General features: G+C 49.0%; 1 protein-coding gene across 1 annotated transcript in view; it reads left to right on the top strand.

Annotated features, from left to right (window-relative positions):
• Positions 1 to 23845, top strand: part of HDAC2 (histone deacetylase 2) — a 157452-nt gene that overhangs the window by 129952 nt on the left and 3655 nt on the right. The window contains exon 13 of the mRNA XM_030199223.1: positions 11016 to 11073. Within this exon, the coding sequence (XP_030055083.1) occupies positions 11016 to 11073 (58 nt within the window). The remainder of the gene's footprint in view (positions 1 to 11015; positions 11074 to 23845) is intronic.

Below are 23845 nucleotides of genomic sequence, written 5' to 3'. Positions count from 1 at the left end.
AAGTACCTTCCATTCAGTGCTGACGGTATTGTCAAGGAGTTGTCCTTCCAGTGCTGACGCTGCAGGGCTGTGCTACAGGAGATGTACAAGAACTCCTGAAAGTACCTTCCATTCAGTGCTGACGGTATTGTCAAGGAGTTGTCCTTCCAGTGCTGACACTGCAGGGCTGTGCTACAGGAGATGTACAAGAACTCCTGAAAGTACCTTCCATTCAGTGCTGACGGTATTGTCAAGGAGTTGTCCTTCCAGTGCTGACGCTGCAGGGCTGTGCTACAGGAGATGTACAAGAACTCCTGAAAGTACCTTCCATTCAGTGCTGACGGTATTGTCAAGGAGTTGTCCTTCCAGTGCTGACGCTGCAGGGCTGTGCTACAGGAGATGTACAAGAACTCCTGAAAGTACCTTCCATTCAGTGCTGACGGTATTGTCAAGGAGTTGTCCTTCCAGTGCTGACGCTGCAGGGCTGTGCTACAGGAGATGTACAAGAACTCCTGAAAGTACCTTCCATTCAGTGCTGACGGTATTGTCAAGGAGTTGTCCTTCCAGTGCTGACGCTGCAGGGCTGTGCTACAGGAGATGTACAAGAACTCCTGAAAGTACCTTCCATTCAGTGCTGACGGTATTGTCAAGGAGTTGTCCTTCCAGTGCTGACACTGCAGGGCTGTGCTACAGGAGATGTACAAGAACTCCTGAAAGTACCTTCCATTCAGTGCTGACGGTATTGTCAAGGAGTTGTCCTTCCAGTGCTGACGCTGCAGGGCTGTGCTACAGGAGATGTACAAGAACTCCTGAAAGTACCTTCCATTCAGTGCTGACGGTATTGTCAAGGAGTTGTCCTTCCAGTGCTGACACTGCAGGGCTGTGCTACAGGAGATGTACAAGAACTCCTGAAAGTACCTTCCATTCAGTGCTGACGGTATTGTCAAGGAGTTGTCCTTCCAGTGCTGACACTGCAGGGCTGTGCTACAGGAGATGTACAAGAACTCCTGAAAGTACCTTCCATTCAGTGCTGACGGTATTGTCAAGGAGTTGTCCTTCCAGTGCTGACACTGCAGGGCTGTGCTACAGGAGATGTACAAGAACTCCTGAAAGTACCTTCCATTCAGTGCTGACGGTATTGTCAAGGAGTTGTCCTTCCAGTGCTGACACTGCAGGGCTGTGCTACAGGAGATGTACAAGAACTCCTGAAAGTACCTTCCATTCAGTGCTGACGGTATTGTCAAGGAGTTGTCCTTCCAGTGCTGACACTGCAGGGCTGTGCTACAGGAGATGTACAAGAACTCCTGAAAGTACCTTCCATTCAGTGCTGACGGTATTGTCAAGGAGTTGTCCTTCCAGTGCTGACACTGCAGGGCTGTGCTACAGGAGATGTACAAGAACTCCTGAAAGTACCTTCCATTCAGTGCTGACGGTATTGTCAAGGAGTTGTCCTTCCAGTGCTGACACTGCAGGGCTGTGCTACAGGAGATGTACAAGAACTCCTGAAAGTACCTTCCATTCAGTGCTGACGGTATTGTCAAGGAGTTGTCCTTCCAGTGCTGACACTGCAGGGCTGTGCTACAGGAGATGTACAAGAACTCCTGAAAGTACCTTCCATTCAGTGCTGACGGTATTGTCAAGGAGTTGTCCTTCCAGTGCTGACACTGCAGGGCTGTGCTACAGGAGATGTACAAGAACTCCTGAAAGTACCTTCCATTCAGTGCTGACGGTATTGTCAAGGAGTTGTCCTTCCAGTGCTGACACTGCAGGGCTGTGCTACAGGAGATGTACAAGAACTCCTGAAAGTACCTTCCATTCAGTGCTGACGGTATTGTCAAGGAGTTGTCCTTCCAGTGCTGACACTGCAGGGCTGTGCTACAGGAGATGTACAAGAACTCCTGAAAGTACCTTCCATTCAGTGCTGACGGTATTGTCAAGGAGTTGTCCTTCCAGTGCTGACACTGCAGGGCTGTGCTACAGGAGATGTACAAGAACTCCTGAAAGTACCTTCCATTCAGTGCTGACGGTATTGTCAAGGAGTTGTCCTTCCAGTGCTGACGCTGCAGGGCTGTGCTACAGGAGATGTACAAGAACTCCTGAAAGTACCTTCCATTCAGTGCTGACGGTATTGTCAAGGAGTTGTCCTTCCAGTGCTGACGCTGCAGGGCTGTGCTACAGGAGATGTACAAGAACTCCTGAAAGTACCTTCCATTCAGTGCTGACGGTATTGTCAAGGAGTTGTCCTTCCAGTGCTGACACTGCAGGGCTGTGCTACAGGAGATGTACAAGAACTCCTGAAAGTACCTTCCATTCAGTGCTGACGGTATTGTCAAGGAGTTGTCCTTCCAGTGCTGACACTGCAGGGCTGTGCTACAGGAGATGTACAAGAACTCCTGAAAGTACCTTCCATTCAGTGCTGACGGTATTGTCAAGGAGTTGTCCTTCCAGTGCTGACGCTGCAGGGCTGTGCTACAGGAGATGTACAAGAACTCCTGAAAGTACCTTCCATTCAGTGCTGACGGTATTGTCAAGGAGTTGTCCTTCCAGTGCTGACACTGCAGGGCTGTGCTACAGGAGATGTACAAGAACTCCTGAAAGTACCTTCCATTCAGTGCTGACGGTATTGTCAAGGAGTTGTCCTTCCAGTGCTGACACTGCAGGGCTGTGCTACAGGAGATGTACAAGAACTCCTGAAAGTACCTTCCATTCAGTGCTGACGGTATTGTCAAGGAGTTGTCCTTCCAGTGCTGACACTGCAGGGCTGTGCTACAGGAGATGTACAAGAACTCCTGAAAGTACCTTCCATTCAGTGCTGACGGTATTGTCAAGGAGTTGTCCTTCCAGTGCTGACACTGCAGGGCTGTGCTACAGGAGATGTACAAGAACTCCTGAAAGTACCTTCCATTCAGTGCTGACGGTATTGTCAAGGAGTTGTCCTTCCAGTGCTGACGCTGCAGGGCTGTGCTACAGGAGATGTACAAGAACTCCTGAAAGTACCTTCCATTCAGTGCTGACGGTATTGTCAAGGAGTTGTCCTTCCAGTGCTGACGCTGCAGGGCTGTGCTACAGGAGATGTACAAGAACTCCTGAAAGTACCTTCCATTCAGTGCTGACGGTATTGTCAAGGAGTTGTCCTTCCAGTGCTGACACTGCAGGGCTGTGCTACAGGAGATGTACAAGAACTCCTGAAAGTACCTTCCATTCAGTGCTGACGGTATTGTCAAGGAGTTGTCCTTCCAGTGCTGACACTGCAGGGCTGTGCTACAGGAGATGTACAAGAACTCCTGAAAGTACCTTCCATTCAGTGCTGACGGTATTGTCAAGGAGTTGTCCTTCCAGTGCTGACGCTGCAGGGCTGTGCTACAGGAGATGTACAAGAACTCCTGAAAGTACCTTCCATTCAGTGCTGACGGTATTGTCAAGGAGTTGTCCTTCCAGTGCTGACGCTGCAGGGCTGTGCTACAGGAGATGTACAAGAACTCCTGAAAGTACCTTCCATTCAGTGCTGACGGTATTGTCAAGGAGTTGTCCTTCCAGTGCTGACGCTGCAGGGCTGTGCTACAGGAGATGTACAAGAACTCCTGAAAGTACCTTCCATTCAGTGCTGACGGTATTGTCAAGGAGTTGTCCTTCCAGTGCTGACACTGCAGGGCTGTGCTACAGGAGATGTACAAGAACTCCTGAAAGTACCTTCCATTCAGTGCTGACGGTATTGTCAAGGAGTTGTCCTTCCAGTGCTGACACTGCAGGGCTGTGCTACAGGAGATGTACAAGAACTCCTGAAAGTACCTTCCATTCAGTGCTGACGGTATTGTCAAGGAGTTGTCCTTCCAGTGCTGACACTGCAGGGCTGTGCTACAGGAGATGTACAAGAACTCCTGAAAGTACCTTCGATTCAGTGCTGACGGTATTGTCAAGGAGTTGTCCTTCCAGTGCTGACACTGCAGGGCTGTGCTACAGGAGATGTACAAGAACTCCTGAAAGTACCTTCCATTCAGTGCTGACGGTATTGTCAAGGAGTTGTCCTTCCAGTGCTGACACTGCAGGGCTGTGCTACAGGAGATGTACAAGAACTCCTGAAAGTACCTTCCATTCAGTGCTGACGGTATTGTCAAGGAGTTGTCCTTCCAGTGCTGACACTGCAGGGCTGTGCTACAGGAGATGTACAAGAACTCCTGAAAGTACCTTCCATTCAGTGCTGACGGTATTGTCAAGGAGTTGTCCTTCCAGTGCTGACACTGCAGGGCTGTGCTACAGGAGATGTACAAGAACTCCTGAAAGTACCTTCCATTCAGTGCTGACGGTATTGTCAAGGAGTTGTCCTTCCAGTGCTGACACTGCAGGGCTGTGCTACAGGAGATGTACAAGAACTCCTGAAAGTACCTTCCATTCAGTGCTGACGGTATTGTCAAGGAGTTGTCCTTCCAGTGCTGACGCTGCAGGGCTGTGCTACAGGAGATGTACAAGAACTCCTGAAAGTACCTTCCATTCAGTGCTGACGGTATTGTCAAGGAGTTGTCCTTCCAGTGCTGACGCTGCAGGGCTGTGCTACAGGAGATGTACAAGAACTCCTGAAAGTACCTTCCATTCAGTGCTGACGGTATTGTCAAGGAGTTGTCCTTCCAGTGCTGACGCTGCAGGGCTGTGCTACAGGAGATGTACAAGAACTCCTGAAAGTACCTTCCATTCAGTGCTGACGGTATTGTCAAGGAGTTGTCCTTCCAGTGCTGACGCTGCAGGGCTGTGCTACAGGAGATGTACAAGAACTCCTGAAAGTACCTTCCATTCAGTGCTGACGGTATTGTCAAGGAGTTGTCCTTCCAGTGCTGACACTGCAGGGCTGTGCTACAGGAGATGTACAAGAACTCCTGAAAGTACCTTCCATTCAGTGCTGACGGTATTGTCAAGGAGTTGTCCTTCCAGTGCTGACGCTGCAGGGCTGTGCTACAGGAGATGTACAAGAACTCCTGAAAGTACCTTCCATTCAGTGCTGACGGTATTGTCAAGGAGTTGTCCTTCCAGTGCTGACACTGCAGGGCTGTGCTACAGGAGATGTACAAGAACTCCTGAAAGTACCTTCCATTCAGTGCTGACGGTATTGTCAAGGAGTTGTCCTTCCAGTGCTGACACTGCAGGGCTGTGCTACAGGAGATGTACAAGAACTCCTGAAAGTACCTTCCATTCAGTGCTGACGGTATTGTCAAGGAGTTGTCCTTCCAGTGCTGACACTGCAGGGCTGTGCTACAGGAGATGTACAAGAACTCCTGAAAGTACCTTCCATTCAGTGCTGACGGTATTGTCAAGGAGTTGTCCTTCCAGTGCTGACACTGCAGGGCTGTGCTACAGGAGATGTACAAGAACTCCTGAAAGTACCTTCCATTCAGTGCTGACGGTATTGTCAAGGAGTTGTCCTTCCAGTGCTGACACTGCAGGGCTGTGCTACAGGAGATGTACAAGAACTCCTGAAAGTACCTTCCATTCAGTGCTGACGGTATTGTCAAGGAGTTGTCCTTCCAGTGCTGACACTGCAGGGCTGTGCTACAGGAGATGTACAAGAACTCCTGAAAGTACCTTCCATTCAGTGCTGACGGTATTGTCAAGGAGTTGTCCTTCCAGTGCTGACACTGCAGGGCTGTGCTACAGGAGATGTACAAGAACTCCTGAAAGTACCTTCCATTCAGTGCTGACGGTATTGTCAAGGAGTTGTCCTTCCAGTGCTGACACTGCAGGGCTGTGCTACAGGAGATGTACAAGAACTCCTGAAAGTACCTTCCATTCAGTGCTGACGGTATTGTCAAGGAGTTGTCCTTCCAGTGCTGACACTGCAGGGCTGTGCTACAGGAGATGTACAAGAACTCCTGAAAGTACCTTCCATTCAGTGCTGACGGTATTGTCAAGGAGTTGTCCTTCCAGTGCTGACACTGCAGGGCTGTGCTACAGGAGATGTACAAGAACTCCTGAAAGTACCTTCCATTCAGTGCTGACGGTATTGTCAAGGAGTTGTCCTTCCAGTGCTGACACTGCAGGGCTGTGCTACAGGAGATGTACAAGAACTCCTGAAAGTACCTTCCATTCAGTGCTGACGGTATTGTCAAGGAGTTGTCCTTCCAGTGCTGACGCTGCAGGGCTGTGCTACAGGAGATGTACAAGAACTCCTGAAAGTACCTTCCATTCAGTGCTGACGGTATTGTCAAGGAGTTGTCCTTCCAGTGCTGACGCTGCAGGGCTGTGCTACAGGAGATGTACAAGAACTCCTGAAAGTACCTTCCATTCAGTGCTGACGGTATTGTCAAGGAGTTGTCCTTCCAGTGCTGACGCTGCAGGGCTGTGCTACAGGAGATGTACAAGAACTCCTGAAAGTACCTTCCATTCAGTGCTGACGGTATTGTCAAGGAGTTGTCCTTCCAGTGCTGACGCTGCAGGGCTGTGCTACAGGAGATGTACAAGAACTCCTGAAAGTACCTTCCATTCAGTGCTGACGGTATTGTCAAGGAGTTGTCCTTCCAGTGCTGACACTGCAGGGCTGTGCTACAGGAGATGTACAAGAACTCCTGAAAGTACCTTCCATTCAGTGCTGACGGTATTGTCAAGGAGTTGTCCTTCCAGTGCTGACGCTGCAGGGCTGTGCTACAGGAGATGTACAAGAACTCCTGAAAGTACCTTCCATTCAGTGCTGACGGTATTGTCAAGGAGTTGTCCTTCCAGTGCTGACACTGCAGGGCTGTGCTACAGGAGATGTACAAGAACTCCTGAAAGTACCTTCCATTCAGTGCTGACGGTATTGTCAAGGAGTTGTCCTTCCAGTGCTGACACTGCAGGGCTGTGCTACAGGAGATGTACAAGAACTCCTGAAAGTACCTTCCATTCAGTGCTGACGGTATTGTCAAGGAGTTGTCCTTCCAGTGCTGACACTGCAGGGCTGTGCTACAGGAGATGTACAAGAACTCCTGAAAGTACCTTCCATTCAGTGCTGACGGTATTGTCAAGGAGTTGTCCTTCCAGTGCTGACACTGCAGGGCTGTGCTACAGGAGATGTACAAGAACTCCTGAAAGTACCTTCCATTCAGTGCTGACGGTATTGTCAAGGAGTTGTCCTTCCAGTGCTGACACTGCAGGGCTGTGCTACAGGAGATGTACAAGAACTCCTGAAAGTACCTTCCATTCAGTGCTGACGGTATTGTCAAGGAGTTGTCCTTCCAGTGCTGACACTGCAGGGCTGTGCTACAGGAGATGTACAAGAACTCCTGAAAGTACCTTCCATTCAGTGCTGACGGTATTGTCAAGGAGTTGTCCTTCCAGTGCTGACACTGCAGGGCTGTGCTACAGGAGATGTACAAGAACTCCTGAAAGTACCTTCCATTCAGTGCTGACGGTATTGTCAAGGAGTTGTCCTTCCAGTGCTGACACTGCAGGGCTGTGCTACAGGAGATGTACAAGAACTCCTGAAAGTACCTTCCATTCAGTGCTGACGGTATTGTCAAGGAGTTGTCCTTCCAGTGCTGACACTGCAGGGCTGTGCTACAGGAGATGTACAAGAACTCCTGAAAGTACCTTCCATTCAGTGCTGACGGTATTGTCAAGGAGTTGTCCTTCCAGTGCTGACACTGCAGGGCTGTGCTACAGGAGATGTACAAGAACTCCTGAAAGTACCTTCCATTCAGTGCTGACGGTATTGTCAAGGAGTTGTCCTTCCAGTGCTGACACTGCAGGGCTGTGCTACAGGAGATGTACAAGAACTCCTGAAAGTACCTTCCATTCAGTGCTGACGGTATTGTCAAGGAGTTGTCCTTCCAGTGCTGACGCTGCAGGGCTGTGCTACAGGAGATGTACAAGAACTCCTGAAAGTACCTTCCATTCAGTGCTGACGGTATTGTCAAGGAGTTGTCCTTCCAGTGCTGACACTGCAGGGCTGTGCTACAGGAGATGTACAAGAACTCCTGAAAGTACCTTCCATTCAGTGCTGACGGTATTGTCAAGGAGTTGTCCTTCCAGTGCTGACACTGCAGGGCTGTGCTACAGGAGATGTACAAGAACTCCTGAAAGTACCTTCCATTCAGTGCTGACGGTATTGTCAAGGAGTTGTCCTTCCAGTGCTGACGCTGCAGGGCTGTGCTACAGGAGATGTACAAGAACTCCTGAAAGTACCTTCCATTCAGTGCTGACGGTATTGTCAAGGAGTTGTCCTTCCAGTGCTGACACTGCAGGGCTGTGCTACAGGAGATGTACAAGAACTCCTGAAAGTACCTTCCATTCAGTGCTGACGGTATTGTCAAGGAGTTGTCCTTCCAGTGCTGACACTGCAGGGCTGTGCTACAGGAGATGTACAAGAACTCCTGAAAGTACCTTCCATTCAGTGCTGACGGTATTGTCAAGGAGTTGTCCTTCCAGTGCTGACACTGCAGGGCTGTGCTACAGGAGATGTACAAGAACTCCTGAAAGTACCTTCCATTCAGTGCTGACGGTATTGTCAAGGAGTTGTCCTTCCAGTGCTGACACTGCAGGGCTGTGCTACAGGAGATGTACAAGAACTCCTGAAAGTACCTTCCATTCAGTGCTGACGGTATTGTCAAGGAGTTGTCCTTCCAGTGCTGACACTGCAGGGCTGTGCTACAGGAGATGTACAAGAACTCCTGAAAGTACCTTCCATTCAGTGCTGACGGTATTGTCAAGGAGTTGTCCTTCCAGTGCTGACACTGCAGGGCTGTGCTACAGGAGATGTACAAGAACTCCTGAAAGTACCTTCCATTCAGTGCTGACGGTATTGTCAAGGAGTTGTCCTTCCAGTGCTGACACTGCAGGGCTGTGCTACAGGAGATGTACAAGAACTCCTGAAAGTACCTTCCATTCAGTGCTGACGGTATTGTCAAGGAGTTGTCCTTCCAGTGCTGACGCTGCAGGGCTGTGCTACAGGAGATGTACAAGAACTCCTGAAAGTACCTTCCATTCAGTGCTGACGGTATTGTCAAGGAGTTGTCCTTCCAGTGCTGACACTGCAGGGCTGTGCTACAGGAGATGTACAAGAACTCCTGAAAGTACCTTCCATTCAGTGCTGACGGTATTGTCAAGGAGTTGTCCTTCCAGTGCTGACACTGCAGGGCTGTGCTACAGGAGATGTACAAGAACTCCTGAAAGTACCTTCCATTCAGTGCTGACGGTATTGTCAAGGAGTTGTCCTTCCAGTGCTGACACTGCAGGGCTGTGCTACAGGAGATGTACAAGAACTCCTGAAAGTACCTTCCATTCAGTGCTGACGGTATTGTCAAGGAGTTGTCCTTCCAGTGCTGACGCTGCAGGGCTGTGCTACAGGAGATGTACAAGAACTCCTGAAAGTACCTTCCATTCAGTGCTGACGGTATTGTCAAGGAGTTGTCCTTCCAGTGCTGACACTGCAGGGCTGTGCTACAGGAGATGTACAAGAACTCCTGAAAGTACCTTCCATTCAGTGCTGACGGTATTGTCAAGGAGTTGTCCTTCCAGTGCTGACGCTGCAGGGCTGTGCTACAGGAGATGTACAAGAACTCCTGAAAGTACCTTCCATTCAGTGCTGACGGTATTGTCAAGGAGTTGTCCTTCCAGTGCTGACGCTGCAGGGCTGTGCTACAGGAGATGTACAAGAACTCCTGAAAGTACCTTCCATTCAGTGCTGACGGTATTGTCAAGGAGTTGTCCTTCCAGTGCTGACACTGCAGGGCTGTGCTACAGGAGATGTACAAGAACTCCTGAAAGTACCTTCCATTCAGTGCTGACGGTATTGTCAAGGAGTTGTCCTTCCAGTGCTGACGCTGCAGGGCTTTTTTAGTGGAAGCAGTTCTCTTCCGTTGGAGGACAATACTGGGGTGTGTAAGGTGTCATCTCTTTGCCTAAACAGTGCTCCCATGTAATTCTTTTTGAACAGGATTGTCCATCCTGCTGCTTTGCTGTCTACCTTTTAAGAGAGTAAACAGATTTCTTTTAAATACAAACGTGGTATATTGAGAGAAACAAGCCAGATGCTAACGATGAGATTTAGTTTACATAGACACCATATGAAAACCGCCAGTGCCAACCAGGATGTCACCTCTGTGGGGCAGCACTTTACAAAACCAGAACACTGTACCAATGATTTTATGGTGAGAATACTAAAAGGAAACTTTAAGACAATACAGGAACGCAAGACCTTTGAAGTCAGAATGATTAAATGTTCTGTATTTCTCATTCTGTAATGGTGATCACCATTACGGCATAATGTAAGCCACATTGAGCCTGCAAATGGGTGGGAAAATGTGGGATACAAATGCAGCAAATAAATAAAATATTTTGACACCCATCAGACAGGACTTAACAAAGATCTGGGTTTCCTAAGCCATTATAAACCATAAAATTCTACCATCCTTCTCTCCCTGTCTCTCTTCCACCAGCTCCCCCTGTTTCTCACCCACTCCATCCTCTTCCTGTGAGACTGACATTGAAATGCTTTTGTGTTTCCCTTATATATACTGATATTTGCCAACATTTGCTTATTTCTGATCTGAAGAAGAAGGGTTACCTTCGAAAGCTAATCAAAAAATGTATTAAGCTAGTCCAATAAGAAAGGTGTCATTTTCTTTTCTATGTTTTTTGTTTTATTTCTATTTATTACCTTTTAAATACAAGTAAGGACACTAATGTAGGTGGCCACTTTATTTATTTATCTGTATGTGTCAGTCCTCAGTGTGCTGAATTCCTCCAACCCATTAGTCTCCTTATATTTTGTTTACTCACTTATTGGTTGTATTTTCCTGTTTTGGGTTCTGTGATCTTTTGAATTTTGTACCCTTAAGACAAATATATCTCTTTGGAAAGTGGGTTGAGGTACTGGGTCTGATTTGGTTGGCACTTCACTTTGTATCTCTGAGTCACACTGTCCATTGTATTTAATAATTAAAATAGTCATTTGGAAGGCGTTGCAAGGAAGAAAAGGTAGCACTGATCAATGTCTATCTGCGAACTCAAATTTATCATTTACAAATTGCAATGTTAAAGCTTGTGTGCTATAAAGTTCTCTTGTTGTCTTTCAGATGTTAAAGAGGAAGAAAAGTTGAAGGAGAGCAGTGGTGAAAAGGGAGACACCAAAGGGTAAAAGCTTAACAATACCTGTTGAATGGATAGTCCCTTAAAGCCAGCAGAAACTGTGGCAGTGTGGTGCTGGTAGTGGTGTTCCTAGCCTCAATGGCACCCGGGGCGGATCGCCGATGCGCCCCCCCGGGTGTACAATGCTGGGGGGGGGGGGTGCCGCAGCGCACGCCTGTCTGCTCCCAGTTCGCTACGCTCGCTAAATTCTCTCGTTCGCTGCAGCTCCCTCCCTCTACCCTGGCACAGGAAGTAACCTGTTCCGGGGCAGAAGGAGGGAGCTGCAGCGAACGAGAGAATTTAGCGAGCGTAGCGAACTGGGAGCAGACAGGCGCGCACTGCGGCACCCCCCCCCCCCCCCCCCCCCAGCGGCGTGCACCCAGGGCGGACCGCCCCCCCCCCCCCCCCCCCCCCCCTTGGTACGCCACTGGGTACTGGGTGGAGGTGGGGAATCATTGGAGACAGGGAAGGATATAACTCATACCACTGATGTTAAAAACATTTTTATTGGCATTTGACAACATGCACTGAGATACGTTTTAGAATTGGGTTTTGGGGGTTTTGTTTTGTAAACTTATTAAAGAAATACAGAAGGCAACCCTAGATCTACAAGTACAGTTATCTCTTACCTAGTCTTCCCTTTTAGTACATGATCCCACCTTCCATCCCTTCTTCCTCCCTCCCTCCCTTTCCCCTTCATAAGCTAGTCCTCCATCCCAAATATCTCTCAAAGAAGAAGTAAATATCTATTCAGAATTCTACTCTAAACGGCAGGGGTCAGAATTCATAGAAACAGAGATAAATGAAGACAGGTAACGACCATGTGGCCTATCCTATGTACTTGTCCCAAGCTTGCTTAAATTCAGGTACCATCTTTGTCACCATCACCTCCACCGAGACACCATTCCTTGAATTCACTACCCTTTCTGTGAAGAAGTATTTCCTCAGGTACTTCTGAGTCTGTCCCCTTTCACCTTCATCCTATGCCCCCCTCATTCCAGAGCTTCCTTTTAGTTGAAAGAGACTTGCCTCCCGTGCATTTCTGTTGTCCAGTTTTCAACAAATCTAAATCCCTCATCTTTGCACCACACATTGAGACTGCAGAGCTCTGCCTGCCTTTTGGGTCCTGCGCATGGAACAAGGAGTATTTCTAAAAATGCTACCCTGAAGGATCTGGATTGCAGCTTGAGACCTAAGACCCTAAATTTGGCTTCCAAAACCTTCCTCCCACATTTTCCTATGTCATTGGTACCCACATGTACCAACACAGCAGTCCGCCACCTTCGTATCAGGCAGGGAAGTGACCAGGTGATCCTCACGCCCATCAGCCACATAGCTATCCACATGCTTAAAGGTCGAATCACCAGCTAATAAAAGCTGTCCTAACCCTTCTCACCTGGGCAGAAGCTCCTGGAGACATATCCTCGGTGCTAAAGGATAGTGCATCCCTTAGTGGGCAGGGATTACTTTCTACACCAGGGTGATGCTGTCCTTCTAGGAGACAGGGGCTGCCAGACTGGAAGTGGTATTTCCAGCTCTTTGCATCCAACACACAATATAACCTCTTCCCAACTGTGAGATAATCATACATGTGACAGTGCAGAAGACTGAATAGTACCCCTCTTGCTGCTGGACTGCTGTCTGCATCTTATAGAACTTCCAAGTTACCCATTCCAGGAGGGAGACCTTTTGGCTGGTCCTGGTTTTCAACTTGCATCCCAAAGCAGTGTAATAGTTTGTAGTCCATGATTCTATCCATTGAAATCAGTGCTTCAGGTCCCATAATGCACCAGGATGAGATTGGCAGAAATCCAAGACCGGCCAAAAGGTCTCCCTCCTGGAATGAGTAACTTGGCAGCTCTGATCTTATTGTGTGTAAACTTCTTACTGTACTAAGGATATTAGATTAATATAAAGAACCTTAAGATTGTATGGTATATTGTATGATTTATTTAGTGTTTCTTAGAAAGTAATTAAATGTAATTAAAACTCTAATGAAAACTCCCCTTTTGTTACCCTAATTAGAATAATTGCCTATCAAACATATAAACGGCGAGTGACCGTACTCACTCGCAAATGCGCAGTAGAGACCTTCTCTGCCCCGCCCCCACGTCAATACGGGGGGGCGGAACACAGAGGGTCTGTACTGCGCATTGCTGAGGGAGGGACACCGCCGTCTAACGCTCCCCCCACCCGAGTCGCTGCCGCCACCCACCTTCTACCCGGTCGGGCCCTCGCTCCACTATTGAAACAGCGAGGGTCCGGGAACGCAGCACTGAGCTCTGCTGAGCTGCCGACATCGCCCTTCCTTCTTCTTCTCTGCCTCTGTCCCGCCCTCGACGACGTTACGTCACACGAGGGCGGGACAGGCAGAGAAGAAGAACGAAGGCCGACGTCGGCAGCTCAGCAGAGCTCAGTGCTGCGTTCCCGGACCCTCGCTGTTTCAATAGCGGAGCGAGGGCCCGGCCGGGTGGAAGGTGGGTGGTAACGGCTCGGTGGGGGGGCGCGAACTCGGAGGGGGAGGGGCAGCGGCGAACTTGGCGGTGGGGGCGGGCCTTTCAACCCCCCCCTTCCTATAATAGCCCGTTTTTACGGGCTTAAAGTCTAGTTAAGACTAGAAATGAAGAGATGTGTTAGGGGTGGGTGGGTGGATGAGAATAAAGACTGAATTAGGCCCTGCTGTGCCTTCTAGAGGCTATCTGTTGCTGTGTGGTGTGGTTCAAGTTTTAGAAACTATGGAGAAAAGGGTAGGGAGACTAGTTAATAAAGTTTGCTTTTTTTTTTTTTATTCTGTCTTTGTCAGTAATCTTGTAAGCCCAAACCTTTAAATCACCAAAGCACAGAGTACAAAAAAAATGTTCAGTTACCCAGAGAAATGTCCTCTTCTCTCAGAGCTTCTCAGAAAATTATTGTCCATTGAGGTTAAAGCCCTCTAAAAGCCTGATAAAACAGAAACAAGGGGTCCCTCCTCTATCCAGACCCCCATTTGTTGGCCCTGATGACGTGGTTCTTGACGACATAGACTTAGCATCTTTATATCTTCCAGATGGTGTCTCCAGGATACCCCTAGCCTCTAGGAAGCCGCCTACACAGAAATGTTACCGGTTCAAGAGGAGAAGATTTTTCCTCTGGTGTGCAGCTGGAGCATTCGACCCTACTATGTGCTCTGTTCCTTCCTTTATGAAGTAACCTCTTCCATCTTTCTAATTCTGGCTTCAAAACTTTGTAAGTCGGAGTACTCTTGAGTGCTATTAGTACTTACCACTCAAAGGTTGAAAATAAACCATTTTCTGTGTATCCCTAAATAAATTCGTGAAACATTTATTTTATACCAAACCTCTTATGAAACCATGGGATCTTAATGTCATCCTCACAGCTATCATGAAATGTTCTCTGAATTTCCTCACTTGGAAAGTACTGTTCTTAATAGCACTGAATTCTGCCGGAAGAATAAGCCAAGTTCTTGTGGCAGGACCCACCTTACGTTCTACCACAACAGAGTTGTTCTCCGAACCCACCCAAAATTTCTCCCTAAAGTTCCACCTCAATCAATCCATTGTAGTTCTTGTCTTCTTCCCTAAGCCACGCTGTCATCCTGGAGAAACAGCACTTGCATACCTTAGACAGCATTCGGTTGCACATTATCTGGAGTGTACTAAACCTCATAGGAAATCCTTCTAACGTTTTGTATCTTTTGACCCTAAGAAATTGAGAATTCCCATCACCAAATGTGCTACCTCGACTTGGCTGCCTGAGTGTATCTCCTACTTGTATGCTTGGGCTTGGCTGACCCTTCGTGTCCGGGTCATTGCTCACAATGAAAGAGCCATGGTGGCGTCAGTAGCCCATTGAAAAGATTTGGAAGGTGACAACGTGGTCCTCTATTCACACCTTCACTGCTCACTACTGTCTGGAGCAGCTTTCCAGGCGGGATAATCCGGTTTGGACAAACAGTCCTGCAAAATCTTTTTACTGTTTGAATATCAGCTCCACCCTCCAGCCCTTTTTTGTTTCCACCAGGCTCACTTTCTACTTCAGTTACCAAGTTAATTATTGACGCTGTGACCATAGCACCTGTGAGTCCCACGTGTGAGAATATTATGCCTGCTTGTCCTCGGTGAAAGCAAACTTACCTGTAAACAGATGTTCTCTGAAGACAGCAGGCGTATATTCTGTCATTCCTCCCACCTCCCCTTGGAGTTGTCTTCTTAGCTTCCGTATTATACTGCGTGAAGGCACCTTCACGTGTTTGTTTTTTTAAAAAGTCACAGTGGACTATGGCACTGTCTGCACCAGGCTCCATGGATGACATCACCCACATGAGACTATATGCCTGCTGTCCTCAAAGAACACCTGCTACAGGTATATAACTTTGTTTTATGAGTTTGTGTCTTTATGGAGAGTTCTTTTCCTGTTCTCTTTTATCTTCCTTATCAGTGCTTTGAATTTAACTTTCCAGTGCTATGTTGTTTCCTATTTTCTTCATTTGGATCTTTTTCTCTTTTTTTGAAAGATGCTGATTTGGCTCTAATGCCCCCCCCCCCCCCCCCCCACCAACAGAAGAAAGGGCTGCAGCCCCAACCTGGTAGCTAGCAGCCCCCCCCCCCCCCCCCCCCCCCCCCCCCCGGCTGTACCTTCACATGACAAGGAGGGAGTAGAACTCCATCCTTCTTATAGCACTGGCTCCAAAATGGTGGTGCCCTGCCCAGTGCATCCTGGGATGCCCTGGGCCAGACTTCCCTACCATATAAAGGAGAAACTCCCTTATATTTTAGGGAAGCCCCACCCAGCCCATCGCAGAATGCACTGGGCCAGGGTGCCGCTATGTTGGAGGAAGTGCTACTCCGTCCTCATCATTTGAAGGAATGGGGGGGGGGGGGGGGGTTCAGGGTTGCTAGACTACTAGGTTGGGTGGACCTCCAGCCCTTTCTTCTGTAGTAGTGGTGGTGGTAGGGGGGGGGGGGGGGCTAGATATAAGCATTGCCATACTGGGACAGACTGAAGATCTATTAAGCCCAGCATCCTGTTTCCAACAGTGGCCAATCCAGGGTTTAGAATCCAACTCCACCCTCCTAGGCCCATTTTATGTTCTGTTCCAGGCTGCACTCTTACTTAGATGTGTTTCTTTTCAGGTCAATCTCTGTTATGTCCTCGCCATTGCGAGGCCGAATTGACCAATGCTTCTTTGTTTTGAGTGAGCCTAGGGGCTAGGGATACCCCAGTTGTGAGTATACAGTGGGGGAAATAAGTATTTGATCCCTTGCTGATTTTGTAAGTTTGCCCACTGACAAAGACATGAGCAGCCCATAATTGAAGGGTAGGTTATTGGTAACAGTGAGAGATAGCACATCACAAATTAAATCCGGAAAATCACATTGTGGAAAGTATATGAATTTATTTGCATTCTGCAGAGGGAAATAAGTATTTAATCCCTCTGGCAAACAAGACCTAATACTTGGTGGCAAAACCCTTGTTGGCAAGCACAGCGGTCAGACGTCTTCTGTAGTTGATGATGAGGTTTGCACACATGTCAGGAGGAATTTTGGTCCACTCCTCTTTGCAGATCATCTCTAAATCATTAAGAGTTCTGGGCTGTCGCTTGGCAACTCGCAGCTTCAGCTCCCTCCATAAGTTTTCAATGGGATTAAGGTCTGGTGACTGGCTAGGCCACTCCATGACCCTAATGTGCTTCTTCCTGAGCCACTCCTTTGTTGCCTTGGCTGTATGTTTTGGGTCATTGTCGTGCTGGAAGACCCAGCCACGACCCATTTTTAAGGCCCTGGTGGAGGGAAGGAGGTTGTCACTCAGAATTGTACGGTACATGGCCCCATCCATTCTCCCATTGATGCGGTGAAGTAGTCCTGTGCCCTTAGCAGAGAAACACCCCCAAAACATAACATTTCCACCTCCATGCTTGACAGTGGGGACGGTGTTCTTTGGGTCATAGGCAGCATTTCTCTTCCTCCAAACACGGCGAGTTGAGTTCATGCCAAAGAGCTCAATTTTTGTCTCATCTGACCACAGCACCTTCTCCCAATCACTCTCGGCATCATCCAGGTGTTCACTGGCAAACTTCAGACGGGCCGTCATATGTGCCTTCCGGAGCAGGGGGACCTTGCGGGCACTGCAGGATTGCAATCCGTTATGTCGTAATGTGTTACCAATGGTTTTCGTGGTGACAGTGGTCCCAGCTGCCTTGAGATCATTGACAAGTTCCCCCCTTGTAGTTGTAGGCTGATTTCTAACCTTCCTCATGATCAAGGATACCCCACGAGGTGAGATTTTGCGTGGAGCCCCAGATCTTTGTCGATTGACAGTCATTTTGTACTTCTTCCATTTTCTTACTATGGCACCAACAGTTGTCTCCTTCTCGCCCAGCGTCTTACTGATGGTTTTGTAGCCCATTCCAGCCTTGTGCAGGTGTATGATCTTGTCCCTGACATCCTTAGACAGCTCCTTGCTCTTGGCCATTTTGTAGAGGTTAGAGTCTGACTGATTCACTGAGTCTGTGGACAGGTGTCTTTCATACAGGTGACCATTGCCGACAGCTGTCTGTCATGCAGGTAACGAGTTGATTTGGAGCATCTACCTGGTCTGTAGGGGCCAGATCTCTTACTGGTTGGTGGGGGATCAAATACTTATTTCCCCCACTGTAATACAGCCTGCTTGTCCTCGGAGAAAGTGAAGATACATACCTGTAGCAGGTATTCTGCGAGGACAGCAGGGTGATTATTCTCACAAACCCTCCCTCCTCCCCTTTTGGAGTTCTTCCAGGTCTCTTTTTTTGCTTTTCATTCAACTGAGAGCACGTTCACGTCGCGGGCAGGAAGCCTTACGCGCATGCGCGGTGTGTTCGTCCCACGCGACGCTGCGTTCTAGAAGACTCTCTGATTTTTGCTTTGCAATTGTTCCGGTCTTCTGGTCCGTCGCGGACGACGACCCAGTTGTGAGAATAATCAGTCTGCTGTCCTCGGAGAATACCTGCTACAGGTATGTATCTTCATTGTATGCATGAAATTGAAAAGCGGACAGTTGTTACCTTCCCTAATTTCTGCTAACCTTTCACGATCTGTACATTTGTTACGGCCAGTCGGACAATTGAGTACCCCCCCCCCCCCCAACACTATTCCCTTGATATTTCTATCTGTAAAGGATCCACATTGCAATATGTTTCCTGCAGAATTTTGCCCTATTTAACATATAGTGGAGTGGAGGAGTGGCCTAGTGGTTAGGTTAGGGTGGTGGACTTTGGTCCTGGGGAACTGAGGAACTGAGTTCGATTCCCGGCATAGGCAGCTCCTTGTGACTCTGGGCAAGTCACTTAACCCTCCATTGCCCCTTGTAAGCCGCATTGAGCCTGCCATGAGTGGGAAAGCGCAGGGTACAAATGTAACAAAAATAAAATAGATACTATTGGACATTCTACATGGAATGTTGATACTATTGGAGGTTCTACATGGAATGTTGCTACTGTTGGAGATTCTACATGGAATGTTGCTACTACTGGAGATTCTACATGGAATGTTGCTATTCCACTAGCAACATTCCATGTAGAAGGCTGCGCAGGCTTCTGTTTCTGTGAGTCTGTGCGTGCAGGACGTACATGCAGGACGTCAGGCTCACAGAAGCAGAAGCCTGCGCGGCCACATTGGTGTGACTCTGGGCAAGTCACTTAACTCTCCATTGCCCCATGTAAGCTGCATTGAGCCTGCCATGAGTGGAAAAGCGCACGGGGTACAAATGTAACAAAAATAAAATAGATACTATTGGAGATTCTACATGGAATGTTGCTATTCCACTAGCAACATTCCATGTAGAAGGCTGCGCAGGCTTCTGTTTCTGTGAGTCTGACGTCCTGCACGTACGTGCAGGACGTCAGACTCACAGAAGCAGAAGCCTGCGCGGCCACATTGGTGATCTGCAAGGGCCGATGTTGCCAGTGAAATAGCAACATTCTAAGTAGAATCTCAAGTAGTAGCAACAGTGGAGGAGTGGCCTAGTGGTTAGGGTGGTGGACTCTGGTCCTGAGGAACTGAGTTCAATTTCCACTTCAAGCACAGGCAGCTCCTTGTGACTCTGGGCAAGTCAGTTAACCCTCCATTGCCCCATGTAAGTCGCATTGAGCCTGCCATGAGTGGGAAAGCGCAGGGTACAAATGTAACAAAAATAAATAAATAAATATAGTGCTACCCCCCTTTCAGTTTGATCATTGTGGTATAATTTGTCCCATTAGTCTATCTACCTGTTTATTTAGTGCTGTATATTCTAACTCTCCCATCTTATTTTTTTTAGCTTTCTAGCATTTGTATACAGATATTTTAAAGTGTGGATTTTTTTTTGTTTGTATCTACCACCTGCTTAGCAGTTGACTGGGTCAATGTTCAGTCCTTACATCGGTCTGGTCTTCCCTTAAAGACAGCTTGCTTACTTTTGCCTTTATTGCAGCCTCCTCCTTCGGGATGCCCTAGCTTCGATTTAAAGGTACTATACCTTGCTTCCAACCAGGCACTCCCGACTGACAGCTTTCTCCCAGGTTCCAGCTTAAAAACTGATTTATCTTCTTTTTCAGCGCCAGCAGCCTAGTTCTGCCCTGGTTAAGGTGGAGACCATCTTTTTGGAATTGACTCTTCTTCCCCTAGACGTTACCCAGTTCCTAACAAATGTAAATCTCTTTTCCCAGCACCATTGTCTCATCCATGCGTTGAGATTTCAGAGCTCTTCCTGCCTCTTGGATCCTGTGCATAGAACGAGAAAATGGTGCCCTGCAGATTCTGAATTTCAACTTTGTACCTAAGAGTGTAAATTTGGCTTGTAGAACCTCCCTCCCACACTTTCTTTTGTCATTAGTACCCACATGTACAAAGCAGATTGCTTTTCCGTAATGAGTTCCGCCACCATTGCACCAGGCAGGCAAGTGATCCTCACAGTCACTAGCCACACAGCAATCTACTTGCGTAACAATTGAATCTTCAACTGAAATGGCCGTCCTTACCCTTCCCTCCTAGGCAAATGCCCCTGGAGATACATCTTTGTATCCCTAGAGGGCTGGTCCTGGCCACAAGATTACTTCCTCCCTCAGTAAGGTGATGCTTTTCTTTTGGGTGACCTCTCTCCTCTATGGAGACATGGAGGTTGCTACACTGGAGCTAGAACTTCTCTGCTATGTTGCGGTAGGTCTTCTCTGTCTGCCTCAGCTTCTTTGAGTCTGCTACTCTGGCCTGTAAAGATCGGACTCATTCATTAAGAGCCAAGAGCTCTTTGCACCATGTGCACACATATGAACACTTACCAACTGGGAGTTGATACATATATGGCGCTCTGTGCAACAGGGAGGAAAAGGATAATAGCTGTACCAGATGGGTTACAGGGAAGTGTAGGTGATGTTGGACCAGTAGGGGAGAGGGAAGAACCCAGTGTTGAGTATGATGTGGCATTACAGAAGGTTGGTTAGCACCGATTCATTGAATTCACAGGACAGGTTTAGGCAGCCAGCAGTCTAGGCCTCACTGATGGAGAATTTAGAACATCCATGAACCCAACTGGCGAGACCTTGTTTCTACTCACACTGGAGTGCATATGGCTTTTCTGCTCCTGGTATTGCGCTGTATCTGTAGGGTGGGGAGTGAGGGCCTTTGAATGGAAGCCAAGGAACAGAGACGGACTTCTCCCCTTTCTTGGCACGATGGAGATGATGCGTTTGTATGAGTGAACACAGATAGATTCCTAAGTCTTTCCTTATGTGGGATATAAGTTGTATATCCAAGCAGTACAAGTGCATTGCCAGTAGCAGCAGGTTGACAAGGGTTGAAAATCCAACTCGTACCAGGGCTACATGTGATTTTAGGGTCGTCACTTGACCTTCAGGTGCCAAATTAGATAGAAAGCTGCTGGGAAAGGGACCTACCTATTGTATCTGAAACTTGCCTTGAGCGCAGATTTGACAAGCAAAGTAATTAAATTTCCATATCATCAAGCTGATCAATCCATAGACTGGTGGGTTGTGTCCATCTACCAGCAGGTGGAGATAGAGAGCAAACTTTTGCCTCCCTATATGTGGTCATGTGCTGCCGGAAACTCCTTAGTATGTTCTCTATCTCAGCAGGTGGTGGTCACACACAGCAGCAGCTCTGGCTAGGCCTCCAAGCCTAATCCTTAGGTTTTGTTGAGGCCTGGGGTTGAGGGCTCTTTTGAGCAAGTGCAAACCTGGTGGTGCCAGGTCCCTCCTTTTCTCCCCCCTCCCGCTGGCTCCGTTTAAAAAAAAAAAAAAAAAAAAAAAAATTTTAAACGTCTTTAAAGGCGTTTAATTCGACGTTTCTTTAAACGTTCATTGCAGCTACTCACTGGGACACCAGTTCGTTACAGCTCGGAGCGGCAAGCAGGTAATTTTACCTTTTTATAGCGGGCAGGGGGTTCCCCGATTCTTCTCCTCGTGGCAATGGCGTCGGAGGGCGAGGGCGCAAAGGGTCGCTCCCCGGATCGCTGGAGCGCTTCTAGAGGGGATGCAGGGGTTTTACAACCTGATTCGCCCTTGATGGGTGATAGTTTAGTGACAGATGAATGTCCCGGTCGTTCCTCCGGCGTGGCGGTTTTTTCCCGCCATAAACGCCCATCCCCCGCTCCTCGCCTCCGCCATCTTGGCCGGCCACGCGGCTCGGACGGCTTCTTCGGGGCCGCCCTTGAGGTTGGAGACATTAATGCCATGAACGCCCTTAATTTGGGCGACGGCACAAAAGCGGCTAAAGTTAAGCGCCGTTCTTCCCGCGCGGCTCCTTCACGGAGTTTCGCGCCGGACGCCATTTTGGATGCGCAGCATGTCTCTCCCCCGCTATTGCGAGCGCCGGTTGAGAGTGCGTCTAGGGCTGTTGCCCAGGCTGCGGAAGTGCACAGTCTGGGGGGTTTCTCCCCCGAGTTTGTTTTGCTGCTGCATCAGGCTTTCCTCATGCAAAACGCTGCCCCTGCTCCCTCTTCGGATAAAGAGGTTGAGGTTCCCAGAGGTAAACGCCCTCGGGTTGATTTCCAGGCCTTGGAGGACTTTTGTCTCCTCCGATGTAGATGAGGGCAGCGTGTCTGAGGTCTCCCAACGATCCTTTGCGGATTCCTGGGAGGAGATAGATCCCCGCTCGGATGGAGCGGATGACCCCTCTGCAGCGCGGCTTTTTAGCCCAGAGGATTTGCCCAACCTGTTGTTACAGGCCATGGACACTTTGAAGATTTCCTCTCCGGAGGACGTCTCTCCCTCAGCCCCTGTTGGCTCTGCCATTATGCTGGGGACGAAGCGCCCGCCTAGAACCTTCCACGTGCATGATGCCATGCACACCTTAATTGCGGCTCAATGGGATGTCCCGGAAACGAGCCTTAAAGTGGCTAGGGCTATGTCCCGCCTCTATCCTTTGGCTGTGAGTGAACGTGAGGCCTATCTGTGGCCTACCGTGGATTCTTTAATCACTGCGGTGACTAAGAAAACGGCGTTGCCGGTGGAAGGTGGCACGGCCCTAAAGGACGCCCAAGACAGAAGATTGGAGGCGGCCTTAAGGTCGTCCTTTGAGGCAGCTGCTTTAAGTTTGCAGGCCTCAGTTTGCGGCTCCTATGTGGCCAGGGCGTGCCGGACTATGGTGCAGCGGGCTTCCCCCTCGGATCATTCCTTGAGGGCTGATTGTCCGGCCCTGGAATCGGGCTTAGCCTATTTGGCAGACTTGCTGTATGATGTCTGGAGAGCCTCAGCTAAAGGCATGGCTCAGACAGTCTCTGCGCGGCGGTGGCTTTGGCTGAAACATTGGTCTGCTGACCACGCCTCTAAATCCCGCCTGGCTAGATTGCCTTTTAAAGGCAAGCTGCTCTTTGGGGTCGAGCTGGACAAAATCGTGACCGATCTCGGCACGTCTAAGGGCAAGAAATTACCAGAGGTCAGGGCTCGGGTTAGTACTCGTCCCGATACCTCCAGAGGACGGTTGCAGGAAGCCCATCGGTACCGCCCGGGCAAGTCGGGTTCCTCTGCCCCCTCTTCCTTCAAGAGGAATTTCTCCCCCAAGCAGCATTCCTTTCGCAGAGACCGCTGTCCCGGAGGTGATCCCTCCGGTCCTCCCCCAGGGTCTCGTACCCAATGACGGGGCCTTGGTCCACGCCCCAGTGCAGATTGGAGGACGGCTGTCCTCGTTTCTGGGCGAGTGGACCACTATAACTTCAGACGCGTGGGTGCTGGAAGTCATCAGAGACGGCTACAAGCTAGAGTTCTGCCAACCCTTAAGAGACGGGTTTGTACTCTCTCCCTGCAAGTCTCCGGTCAAGCTGTGGTAGTGCAGCAGACCTTGGACAACCTGATCCGCCTGGGTGCGGTCGTTCCGGTGCCAAAAAAATCAGATTGGCAAGGGACGTTACTCCATTTACTTTGTGGTTCCAAAGAAAGGAGGTTCTGTCCGGCCTATCCTCGACCTCAAAGGGGTCAATCGGGCCTGGAAAGTGAGGCACTTTCGCATGGAGACTCTCCGCTCTGTTATAGCGGCAGTGAAGGCAGGAGAGTTCTTGGCTTCCTTGGACATCAAGGAAGCGTACCTGCATATTCCCATCTGGCCTCCTCTCCAACGCTTTCTGCGTTTTACAGTCCTGAGACGACGCTTCCAGTTCAGAGCCCTCCCTTTCGGGTTGGCTACTGCTCCGCGGACCTTTTCCAAAGTAATGGGGGTCATAGCGGCCTTCCTGCTAAAGGAAGGAGTACAAGTCCATCCTTATCTGGACGACTGGTTGATCCGAGCCCCCTCTTATGCAGAGTGCGGCAAAGCTA

The sequence above is a fragment of the Microcaecilia unicolor genome, chromosome 3, assembly GCF_901765095.1.
Source record: "Microcaecilia unicolor chromosome 3, aMicUni1.1, whole genome shotgun sequence".
Taxonomy (NCBI): Eukaryota; Metazoa; Chordata; class Amphibia; order Gymnophiona; family Siphonopidae; genus Microcaecilia; species Microcaecilia unicolor.
The sequence above is the reverse complement of the archived record's forward strand: the minus strand, read 5'-3'. Positions and strand labels throughout refer to the sequence as shown.